This window comes from Vombatus ursinus, unplaced genomic scaffold (genome assembly GCF_900497805.2).
Source record: "Vombatus ursinus unplaced genomic scaffold, bare-nosed wombat genome assembly UNPS02014833.1, whole genome shotgun sequence".
Lineage (NCBI taxonomy): Eukaryota > Metazoa > Chordata > Mammalia > Diprotodontia > Vombatidae > Vombatus > Vombatus ursinus.
The window spans coordinates 10,153,825-10,166,652 of record NW_020954611.1 but is presented as its reverse complement, the minus strand read 5'-3'; the positions used below and the strand labels follow the sequence as shown (position 1 = coordinate 10,166,652).

Below are 12,828 nucleotides of genomic sequence, written 5' to 3'. Positions count from 1 at the left end.
ATACTTTGACGTACCGGGTGAGGATAAGACCAGGAAACCTTTATAGTATTGTTGTAAACTCAATACTTCATTTCATAATTGGAAATTTAAAATATTTGTTGAAGGCAGTAGTAATATAAGGTGTGACTTAGAGTTGCCTTCAGAGACTGCAACACATTTTTCTGAATATCCTCAATGGTAGTGAACTTTTGTACTTTTGGTAGTGTCATAGAAAAAATGCTAGGCTTAGGCTATCTGATTGCAGTTTCTGACTGTAACTTATTAGCGGTTTGAGCTTGACACTTTACCCCCTTTCTACTCCTCTATTTATAAAATGAAGGAGTTGGATTAGATGACTTTTAAAGTCTCATCCAGCTCAAGATAGAAGTCTGTTATTTGACTTCTGGAAACCACCGTGAATAAAGTGGTGGATCAATCTAGTCAACATCAAATTGGATCAAAGTGCGGTATGATTATAAATGAGATTGATTTTTTTTTTTTTTTTTTGGCTAGGCAATGGGGTTGAGTGTTATGTGTCTGAGGCTGGATTTGAACCCAGGTCCTCCTGACTCTAGGGCTGGTGCTCTATCCGCTGTGCCACCTAGCTACCCCAAATGAGATTGATTTTATGTGGTCTATTAATTGGCCCTGAAGGCATTTCCAAAAATGCTTTGAATAGTGTTAAACCTTCCAAAGGAATGCTTTGCAGGAAAATAATCTTTTAGACATATACATTCAGTGTTTGCATATTTTTTAAAAATCAGACTTGTTACTTTAGATTTTATTTATTCCATTGATGTACCATTGAATAGAGGAAAAACCAATTTTAGGGTATTAATTACTTGTACTCTAGTATTTTAAGGGAGCCATGGTCTCATTGGTATGACTACGTCTAGTAGATTTTGCCATCTCTTTTCATACTGTGCATTTTTTATCCAGGTCTTCCAATGAATTCTACACAGAGAATCTACCCAGTTTGAATAAGGCCTTCTTTTAATATTTTATGAATGTCAGTGAACTGAGTCTATTTCCTGCTCTATACATGGTCTACTTCCCTATCCAGTCATACTTGTCCTTAATGATTCTCTATTAAAGAATGTTAAGATGGAAATTTGTCAGTAAAACTTTATTTTGCTACTTAAAACGAAACTATTGGTGCAGAGTAGAATATGTTTACATTCATTTCTAAGAATAAACAAGTCCTCCAGTTGTCTTGAATTGCCGTCAGTCTATTCTAATTTAGAAATCTTTTGACATCCTTAAGTCTTTTTTTTCCGTTTTAGTCTGAAGTAGATTATTTCTGCTTATTTTTAGCTTTAAGTTACTGTGGACTCAAGAAATTTACCATATGTTCAAAGCAATGTTTTCCCCAGTTTTATTTGTCAAAATAATACTTTTTACATGTCTGACAAATAATTCCAGAAATGTTAAAAATTTTACATAAATGCACATGTGTATGTCTGTGTATGAAACTGAAGAGGTGATAATTTTTTTGTGAGGACATGAGCTTTTTTTAACTTAATGAAATATTGTCACAAAGGTTCAAGCAATAGGAAAGATGTTTTGAGCCTTTATTGGCACAAAGCTATGATTTATTATAAACTACTGGCAAGTGATATTATCTAGATGATTAAAATATCTAATGAGATATGGAGAAAGAAAGGATGATGTTTATTGCAGATGGAGGAAATCTTGAAGAGTAGCTCTCTTCATCTTGTATTCCTTGTTTCTTGTGTCCAAACTTTTGTTGACTTGAAGGATTTTGACTCTGAAAGCTGACTTCAGGTATTAAAAGGAAACTGATTTCTAACGAGTAGTTTATTTAAGGTTTTGTGGATAGTGCATAGATTATGCATGATTTAATTTTAAGATTTTAGATCCAAAGGTCATACCCATTCTTTGTACTTTGTACTTTTGCTGTTTTTGATGGTTCTTTTGTTTTATTGTTCAGTACTTAGTTAAGATCCATGGAAACTCTTTAGTCATTTTCAGTTTTTCTCCATCAGCAGAAAATCTTTGTGACTTAGTCCAATTGGATTACATTACAATATTTGACACGTTTTGGATTTTTTGTCATCACCAGTACTTCCTAAATCTTCTTCAGCTAGCAGAGCAAAAATATTAAGATAAGTTAGTTTACATACATCTTTTAAATGCCTATAACCTTTTAGTTTTTGCTTTCTAAGAATTAACTTTAATGCCCAAATTAGTAATTTAATTTTGAGGAACCACGGTATTTGAACATTCAAATTTGACCAAGTTGAATTAAGATTCACTAGTTGTACATTTTTTAAAAATGGATTAATTGGATAGACGACTCCCATTAAAGGATGACGTCTTCATTGACATTTTCATTTTTCAAAAGACAAACACACACTGAACCATCCATACTGGAAGAGTATAACAGGTAAAATGCTTGATTTGGCATTTCAAAGAAGTATGATTAAAATAAATATTTTAAAAATAATTATTCAGGAGCACTTTGTGTGTCTGTGTGTCTATGTGTGTGGTGAAACTTGAGTAGAGAATTAAAAGATACAGAGGCATCACTCCCAAAAGACAAAAGTGAATCAAGAAAACTTAAGACAGTTGATTTAAAAAAAATTAAATACTTGGTAAAAAAGTATGTGACCTGCTTATTGACTAGAGAATAAAAGAATTCACTTTCTAAGAAATTAGACTGCTTATTACTAATAAAGCACTATGCCCCATTTAAAAGTTTAGTAAATGTACTTTTTCTAAGTGTTAGCATTTCCAGAATGAGTCCACAGATTTGATTTTATTGGTCTTATGTCTTTTTCAGTGGAAACTGATAATGTCAGCTGCACTTACATTAACATAGCAATATCAGAATTAAAACTTACATTTGAAAGCTGTGGATCACCATATTAATAGGTTATTTTCGACCCTTTCCACCTGTATTAAAACATGTCACATAATCAGTGTCCTACTTTGGGAAACATTTGGCTATATTTCATATACTGAATGAAACTGGTAAATTTTAATTTAGCTTTTACATGTATGTTGAACTTTCCACTGAAGCAGTTCAGCAGAAAAGTAGACCAAGATAATCAAAGCTAAGTGGATATTACCATTCATTTCCATGAACTACTTATTATGTGTTTTAAATATTTTAAAAAATAAATATTAATTAAAAAATTAGGTCTCATTTGCTCAGTGGTTTTCAATTTTGGCCTTGTAACATCACTGAGTACCTTGAGTTACTGCAAGGGCCATTGTGAAATTTTCCAAAAATTGTCTAAATTTTTTAAATGTCTTTGCTATTCAGTAGCATTGTGTGTGTGTGTGTTTTTGTAGTGAGATTTGAGAAGTGTTAAAACATACAGAAGTATCATTACCAAAAATCTTACTAACAGTCATAGCTGCTATTATAAAACTGGTTGTGTTTTCCTTTAAAACAGACAACTTATTCATGTGCAATAAAACGGTATAGGACATGTGGTAGGATAGCTAAGTAACATAAGAAGCCTGATTCTTGTTATCCCATAATCAATGGTAAGGGGAACAAGTACTTATTAAGTACCTACTGTGTGCCAGGAACTGTACTAAGCTCTTTACAAATATCTCATTTGATCTTAACAACTACCCTGGGAGGTAGGTCCTTTTATTATCCTTGTCTTACAGTTGAGGAAACTGAGACAAACTGGTTAAGTGACTTGCCCAGGGTCACATAACTAGTAAGCATTTGAGGCCAAATTTGAACTCAGATCTTCCTGATTCTAGGCCTATTGGTTAGGTATCCACTACACCACCTAGCTGTCTCAATGGATCTCTGTGGATTCAAACTCTTACTTATTCTAATCATTTATTTACATTAAATACCTAATTATGCAGGGCATTGAGTTAAATGCTATGGGAGATATAAAAACCTAAACATAAAATATAGTCTCTGTCTTCCATATCTTGTAATTTAGTTGGAAAGTTAAGATGCAAAAATCTGTACAATGTCTGGTAAGCACCATTTGAGTACTACAGGAATTTTAGAGGAAGAGGAAAATAATTTCTGGCTATAGTAATCAGGAAAGGGTTCATGGGGCACAGTGGGATATTTGAGCTTGTCCTTGAAGGAGAGATAGGATGTTTATTTAAAAAAGGAGTAGAGAAAGAGTGTCTGTGTATGTCTAGGGTGTGTGTGTGTATGTGTGTGTGTGTGTGTGTGTGTGTGTGTGTGTGTAGCAGCATGAACAAAGGCACAGAATCAAAAAAAGTAATAAATATGATTAGCTAGTTCTGTTGATGCAATTACCATATGAAGATAACTTTTTAAACTAAAATATTTGTTTTGTTTATAAAACAACAACATGGTTGGTCATGGAAAGAAAAAAATATTTAAAGAATGGTAAGTAGGCCAGTTTTGTGTAAGGGGTTCATTTATTTAAGAAAATAGGAGTGAAAATTGGTGGACTTAGAGTCATTAAATGTTTTTAATAAGGGGATTGATGTGATCAGTGGATTTTTAGGAAAATTAATCTGGGAGCAGATGGATTGACTAGAAGAGAAACTGGATGTGGGGAAACCAGTTAAGCTATTGAAATAGTCCAGGCCTAAGATACAAAAGTTTGAACTGCAGAGGTAGCAGTGGGAATGAAAACAAGAAGAATGCAACAGACATAGTCTGTGAAGAATCATTAGAAACAGAACTGGAAAAAGATGTTAGACTGTCACAGGAAAGAACACACTTCATTCCCCTCAAAAATAGCAGTAGAAGCGCTCAACTTAAGGACAGTCCAAAATAATCAGAAAATATAATGGAAGAAAAAAAGTTGGGTGAAAACACCACAAGAAAGATATACTGAAAATAGCATTAGAAATAAAACAAGAGATTCCTCAGGATGCAACAAATTGGATGGTATACACAATAAGGAAGGGAATGAAAGGAATGAAAGACAGTCAAAAGTTGAGGAAGAAAAGGAGAGGAACTAGGTGCAGCTAAGAAATCTCAGGAATCTTCAGTGATGAACCTTAGGAACTTAGAAAACAACACTAAAAATAGAAAATCCTCAGTAGAAACAGTGAAAAAAATATGCTGGAAGACAGATTGGTAGAAGACACATTTGAAAGAGAAGCAAGCCAGAAAATGACTGGCAAAAGATGGGTAAATAATGCAGAAATAAGTGATAAATATGGAGGTAGATTAAGCAATGGGAAGCTCAGGGTTGTTGAATTTCTAGAAAGAAGAAGTAAAATAATTTGACCAATGTAGTTTAGGAAATTGTACAAGAAAACTTCCTGAAAATATTAAAAATAAAACAAACACTAGAATTGACAGGACACCAAGGAGGAACTCCAGATTTATTTCAGGCAGGTATGTCATTGATAAATTTTGAAACTACACTATCAAAGAAAAAAGAAATTAAGAAAATTATCAGAGTCTACTGCCAACAGAATCGAGATTCTAAAATAAATGGGTGAATTTTTAAAAATAAAAATAACTGAAATAAATCTGGAATGTTATAAACCCAGGCTGGGAATTACTGAGCTAAAACTAAGAAATTACCAAATTATCTATTAAATGAATGGAAGAAATTATTGGAGACAAAAATATATGTATTAGAATATAAAAACAAAGAGTTATTTTTGTATAACAAAAGCAGTGTGTCTAAACTAAAAAAAAAAAGATATTGGAGAGAATCTTTACAATAAATGTATCTGATAATAATCTGACATTCAGAATCTACAAGGAACTTTCAAGAACTTACAAGCCTAATACCTATCCCCAAGAGGATATATATAGTAATTTTTGAAGGAAGAAACACCAATTCCACCTAAAAACTTCTCACACTCTCGAATACTAAGAGAAATGCAAGTTGGTCCATTTGGCAAAGATGACTTAAAATAATAAAATTAAATATGGGTAAAATTGGGTCAGGGTAAGAGGGAACAGAAATGCTGTTACATTGTTGGTGAAGCTGATTTGTTGTAGTCACTTTGGAAAGCAACCAGACAGTGTAATAAGAATAGCAAAAACCAATGATTTGTATCCAATGATCTGAATACTAGGGCAATATACTAAGATTGTTGTTGAAAGGGGGGAAAAAAAGACTTATTTGTACAAAAATATTCAGCATCTTTATTTGTAGTGGCAGAAAACTGGAAGTAACTTCTGTGTCCAACAATTGGGGAATAGCTAAATGAATTTTGCTGAATCAGAGTAATAGAATTATTATTGCACCAAAGAAGTGACAAATATGAAGTCGGGTCAACAAACATTTAATGTACCCTTGCTACTGGAGATAAGGAAAGGCAACCCGCCCCACACATCCCAACAATCACTGTTCTCAAGCAGCAGACGTTCTAGTGAGGGAGACAAGACGTAAATCTCTAGGTACATACAAAGATACATGCTGAGTAAATGAAGGCAATATTAGAGAGTCAGCCCCTGGGCAGGGCAAGGAATGGTGTCCTGAAGAAGACTGGATTTGAGCTGAGTCTTGAAGGAAGCCAGAGAGTCTAACGAGGAAGAGAGAAGGCACAGCATTTCAGGCATGGAGGACACCCAGCGCAAAAGCATGGATTGAGAGGAGATAAAGATTGTGTTGGAAGATGTTCAAATAGGCTGGCGTAGCTAGACTAGAGAGTACGTGGAGGGAAGTAAGAGGTCAGGAGTATGGAAAGTTGGAAGGGGCCAGAGTATGAAGAACTTTGATGTGAAGAATACAAAGAAATACGGAAAGACATGAGAAATGCTGCAGAACAAAGCAAAATCAGAAAAATGACACCCATTGACTGCCACTATATAAAAAATAGCAATAAAACCTGATAAGTAGGCAAAAGAAGAGGAAGAAAAAAGTATATAAGTTTATTTTAAGGTGTGTGTGTGTATACATATATAATATATATGTGTGTACACATATACATATATTCTTTCCATTTAGTTCCATTTAGTAAATAGTTTGGAATTTATAATTTCATGCATGATTTTCAAAATGTGCACATTTTATTGACAGTTAATGTTTGGGGATTTAACATTTTTGCTTTGGACTGGACTTGTGATTTCACTGGTATTTAGGCAGGTAACTGGCACAGTGGATAGAGCACCAGGCCTGGTGCCTAGAAGACCCGAGTTCACATCCAACCTGTGTGACCCTGAGCAAGTCACTTAACCTCTGTTTGCTTCAGTTTCCTCACCTGTAAAAATAGGGATGATAATAGCACTTACCTCTCAGTGTTATTGTGACGATCAAATGAGATAATAATTGTAAAGCACCTAGTATAGTACCTGGCACATAGTAAATGCTATGTAAATGTAAGCTATTATTATGATTGAAACTCTCGAGGGAGCAAACTCTCTTCCAATGCAGATAGCCACCTGTTTTGTGACTTCTAGTCTTGAAGAGTTGCCTGAGAGTTTAATGGACTTGCAAAGTCCCAGAGCCCGTATGTGTCAGCTTGATTCTCTAGCTACTCAATGCTCCCCCTCAAATTTATGCACGCTGGACTGGGACCGTGAAAATGGACGCAGCTCAAGCAAACAGTCTTTGGCTCAGAATCAAAGGCCGAAGCTTCATTTGTTAGTATCGATCTTCTCGGGACGATGTCACTGTCCTACTTGGCCCCAGAAGGTAGAATTAGAGAGCTGGAAAGAAGTCGCAGCGGGGCAAATTTAGGCTTCCTCTCAGGATCACAGATTGAGAAAACTGGAAGGGACCCGGGAGACCATCAATTCCAACCCTATTATTTTAAGGAAATGAAGGAAACGGAAGCCCAGAGAGTTGAAGCAACTTTCCCAGGGACACACAGCTAATAAATATCTGAGATAGTATGTGAGCCCAGGTCTTTCTGACTCCCAGTCCAGTAAACTCTTCACTACACTGCCGTGCAATTTAAGGATGAAATTTTAACAGTTGGAGGCTGGATTCCTTCTCACTGTAAAACCCTGATGATCACTTTAATGTTAAGTATGTTGTTGACAGAGGTGCATCAATCATGAGCCAGGCATGTTGGCACACCCTGGAACCAGCACTACCATTCCCTTGGAGGAAGGGGAAAGGGAAATCTTGAAATGGCCAAGTATCCCAGAACCATGGGGCAGCTAGGTGGCAGAGTAGATAGAGCTTCAGGCTTAGAATGAGGAAGATTCATCTTCATGGGTTCGAATACAGTCTCAGATACTTATGAGCTCTGTGAACCTGACAAGTCACTTGACTCTGTTTGCCTCAGTTTCCTCATCTGTAAAATGAGCTGGAGAAGGAAATGGCAAACCCCTCCAGTATCTTTGCCCAGAAAACCCCAAACGGGGTCATGAAGAGTCAGACACGACTGGAACGACTGAATAATAACAAAAATCCTGGTACTGTGGGCTGGGAATTCTGGCCCGCCTGCCCCCTGCTTACTACCTGCTTATGATTGCAGAGGGGAATTGATCTTCAGTTATGGTTGGGGCTGTGGAGCCTCTGAGGTTCTCTCCGAGGCTCAGATCCTGTGCTTCTGTGACCTATCCCCTGTTCATTTGTGACTTTATCTACTTTCCCAGACCTTGAGCTCTGCTTGCCTTTCTAGATCCAACCTACCCTTTCATTGTTTCTTGCCTCGATCTCCTGGGCTTTCTTTCCTACTTACACTTATGGTATGCTCCACTGCATCCCTATATGAAAACTGATCCCCTGGTCTTAACTCTTTCTCTTCAATATTAATTCATCCATTCACATTTTGGTGTGACCTTCCCCAAAAGCTTTCATCCCCTTAGGCAGCTAGGTGGTACAGTGGATACAGGGCTGGGCCTGGAGTCAGGAAGACCTGTATTCAACTCTGACCTCAGACACTTACTATGTGGCCTTGGGTGAGTCACTTAAACTTTGCCTCAATTTCCTCAACTGTAAAAAAAATGGGGATAATATAGCAGCTACCTCCCAAGATCGTCATGAGGATCAAGTGAGATAATACTTGTAAAGTGCTTAGTATAGTGTGGTACATAGTAAGTGCTATATAAATGTTAGCTATTATTGTTATTATTAATCCTTTCTCCTCTTTGTAGATGGCTTTCTCAAAGAGTTTAGTCAGTGATATATAGGATGATAGCCAGTGGGGATTGATGATAAAGTTAGAATTTTTTGAGATCATAGACACTAGGGAAGCAGCCAGTATATTGGGAGGGATTTAAAATTAGTAGGAGAGTAGGGAATGATAGAGGGAACAGTTTACTGGAGGAAAAGATGGGATGTGCATGAAGAGGGATTTGCTTTGGCAATGAGAAGGGCCACCCCTTCTCATGAGATTGAAGTGAAGGAGGTGGTAGTAGTAGAAGGCATCTATATGACATGAGGTGAAGAGAAGGGGACAAAAGGGAGCCCTTGATGAATGGCCTCCATTTTTTCAGTGAAATAAGAGGCAAGGTTCTCAGGTGAGAAGGTGTGGGGTAGGGGAGGGATGGAAAGTTTGAGGAGAAATGAAAAGGTTTGGAAAAGGTACATGATCAGTGAGATAGAGATTTCATTAGTGAGATATAAAAGGATTGCCTTGCTGTAGTAAAGTCCCAGTTGAGATTTTGGTGATCTGGACTCTTAGGAAAGGAAAAGGAAGGTAATATTGCTCGTATTAAACTGAAATTCCTTAGAAGTAAGCAAATTAACATCTTAGAAATTTATCAGAGGCTCCTAAGTGCCTTGGCACATTAGATTTGTGTACAATACCCACCATTTCAGCTAAGCTCTGAACAAGTATCCCCTTCACTGCCAGGAAGCTAGATATCTCTTTATTTTGCAGCTCATATAAGTTGAAAAGGCATTCTAAATTCTTTTCTAAGAAACCAAAAATTACTCTTACAACACTAATGTGTTTATTTTGAAAGTAGTTAAACTTAGTGCAATCATCAACATCATCCTACCTTCTCACTGCCCTCATCACGTCAGCACCTAACATAATGATCACGTAGGGAACATGATGACCTGGTTGCCCTAAGGTCGGGACACATCAAAATCCTATTTGGACACCATTGGGCTAATGTCTAGCAGGAAAAAATAAAGAGTATATTTACTACTTAATAGTCTATTTACCTTTCTGTTTTCAACTCTAATCATTAGCTTGGCATAAGCTCTCTAGCCTTCACCGGGATCAGTATTGCAAGGCAGTAAATCATAACCTTCGAATTCTACCAGTTAACCTTCTACCTATTTTGTATTTTCTGTAGGTTCCTTCAATATTTTAAATTAGTGATACTTGTAAATGAAGCATAAGATCTTTATTTAAACTAACAAATCTTTATCCATCAATGGATTATATGCATAACTCCAATTAATGAATGTGTCAATGTTTACCTGTTAAACATTAGCCATATTTGGTTTTTAACAATGATGTATAGCTATATTCTGTACAGTGCCAAGCATATAAATAATAACCCTAAAGTTTTATTGTCTTAACTTGTTATTAAAACAGAATATGACTTTTAATTAATTTTTTTTCAATGAACAAATGTTTATTTTCTCTCCAGTCAATAATCAGTCAGTCAATATGCATACCTACTAGGTGCCAGGCATGTACTAACTGCTGAAGATATAAAAAGAAATGAAAGACATTCCCTGCCCTCAAGGAGCTCATAATCTAATGGTGGAGACAATAAGCAAACAAATTTGTACCAATAAGCTATATATGGGATAAGGAGGAAATGATTAAAAGAGAAGGCACTAGAATTAAGAGAGGTTGGGAAAGGCTTCCTGTAGAAGATGGGATTTTAGTTTGAGACTTAAAGAAACCAGGGAAGTCAGTAGGTGAAGATGAGAAGGGAGAGCATTCCAGGAATGGGGATTAGCCAAAGAAAATACCTCCAGCTGAGAATTGGAGTCTTGTTTGTAGAACAAAAAGATAGCCAGTGTCACAGGATCACAGGGAACATGGAGGTATGTAAGGTATAAAAAGACTGGAAAGGTGAGATGGAGGTAGGTTACAAAGGGCTTTGAATGCCCAACTGAGGATTTTATATTTAATCCTAGAGGCTATAGGGAACCATTGGGATATATTGAGTGGGAGGAGGAGGGAAGATGACAGGGTTGGATCTGTGTTTTAGGAAAATCACTTTGATGGCTGAATAGAAGAGGAATTGGAGTGGGGAGAGACGGGGCTGGCAGACCCATTGGCAGGCAATTGCAGTAATCTAGCTGTGAGGTGATGAGGTCTCCACCAGGGTGGTGGCACAATCAGAGGAGAGAAGGTGGCATATTCGAGAGGTGTTGCAAAGGTGAAATTGACAGGCCTTGGCAACAGATTGGATATGGTGGGGGTGGGGGGTGAGAGATAATGAGAGGTTGAAGATGACACCTAATTTGTGAGCGTTGGTAATAGGGAAGTCAAGAGGGGGAAAAGGTTTGGAAGAAACGATAATGAGTTCAGTTTTGAACATGTTGAATTTGATATAACTATTGGGCATCCAGTTCAAGAAGTCTGAAAGGCACTTAGAGATCCAAAACTGGAGGACAATAGAGAGGTCAGGGCAGGATAGGTAGATTTAAGATACAAATAGAGCCTAGAGATGGTAATTAAATCCGTGGGAGCTGATGAGGTCACCAAGTGACATAGTGTAGAGGGAAGAGAGAAGAGGCTCTAGGACAGAATCCGGAGGAATTACTGTGGTGTGATCTAGAGGAGAATTCAGCAAAGGAGAGATCAGACAGGTAGGAGGAAAACCAGAAGAGAGTGATATCCCAAAATCTTAGAGAGAAGAGTACCAAGAAGACAAAGGTGATCAAATGGTGTCAAAAGCTGCAAAAGAGTTTAAGGAGAATAAGGATTGAGAAAAAGCCATTGGGTTTGACAATTAAGAGATCATGGTAACTTTGGAGAGAACAGCGTCAGTTGAATGATAAGGTCTGAAGATAGATTGTGAGGGGTTAAGAAGAGAGTGAAGGGAGAGAAAATGGCTACCTATTGTAGATGGCCTTTTTGAGGAATTTAACTACAAAGGACAAAAGAGATATAGGAGAAGAGTGGGGATCAAAGGGTCAAGTGAGGTTTTTTTTCAGGATAAGGGAGATGTGGGCATATTTGTAGGCAATAGGAAATGAGAAAAAGAGATTGAAAATAAGTGAAACGGGGCAGCTAGGTGGTGCAATGGATAGAGCACCGGCCCTAGAGTCAGAAGGACCTGAGTTCAAATCTGTACTCAGACCAGATACTTGACACTGACTAGCTGTGTGACCCTGGGCAAGTCACTTAACCTCAATTGCCTTGCCAAAAAAGGAAAGAAAAGAAGTGAAAGAGTAGGGATGACAGAGAGATGGAGATAGCTCTTGGAGGAGAAGGGATAAAATAGGATCGTTTGAACAAGTAGGGGTTATTAGCTTTGGCAGCTAGGTGGCTCAGTGGATAGAGCCAAGTGCTTGGCTTGGAATCAGGAAGACATCTCACTGAGTTCAAATCTGGCCTAGGTCACTTACTAGTTGTGTGAACCTGGGCAAGTCACTTAGCCCTGTTTGTCTCAGTTTTCTCATCTGTAAAATGAGCTGAAGAACCAAATGGCAAACGGTCTAGTATCTAGAAAACCTCACATGAGGTCACAAAGAGTCAGACACGACTGAAAAATGACTTAACAAACAACAAAAAAGGAGTAAGGCCATTTCATTGTGTGAGACAAGAGTGAAGGAGGAGAGAGTGGCGGAAGGTATCTGAATGATAGGAGATGAGGAAGAGGGGAGAAGAGGGAGTTCACAGCAAATATCCTCAATTTCTCCCGTAAAATACGAGGCATCATATTTCTGTAAAATATGAGTCTCTCAGCTGGGAGACTAGAGGTACGGGCAGTCATAGGAGGTTTGAAGAGGGATGGAAAGGTTTGGAAGTAAAAAGAAAGAAAAAGAAAGAAAGAAAGAAAGAAAGAAAGAAAGAAAGAAAGAAAGAAAG

General features: G+C 37.3%; 1 protein-coding gene across 3 annotated transcripts in view; it reads right to left on the bottom strand.

Moving 5' to 3' along the window:
* Positions 1–1,528: 1,528 nt before the first annotated feature.
* PDE6C (phosphodiesterase 6C) overlaps positions 1,529–12,828 on the bottom strand; it is an 80,395-nt gene continuing 69,095 nt past the window's right edge. For 2 of the 3 annotated variants that reach the window (XM_027839848.1, XM_027839850.1), the window contains one exon: positions 1,529–2,083. In XM_027839848.1, the coding sequence (XP_027695649.1) occupies positions 2,022–2,083 (62 nt within the window). In that variant the 3' untranslated portion in view covers positions 1,529–2,021. Of the gene's footprint in view, positions 2,084–2,843; positions 2,896–12,828 lie in introns of all 3 variants that reach the window. The other variant, XM_027839849.1, reaches the window with a different exon arrangement.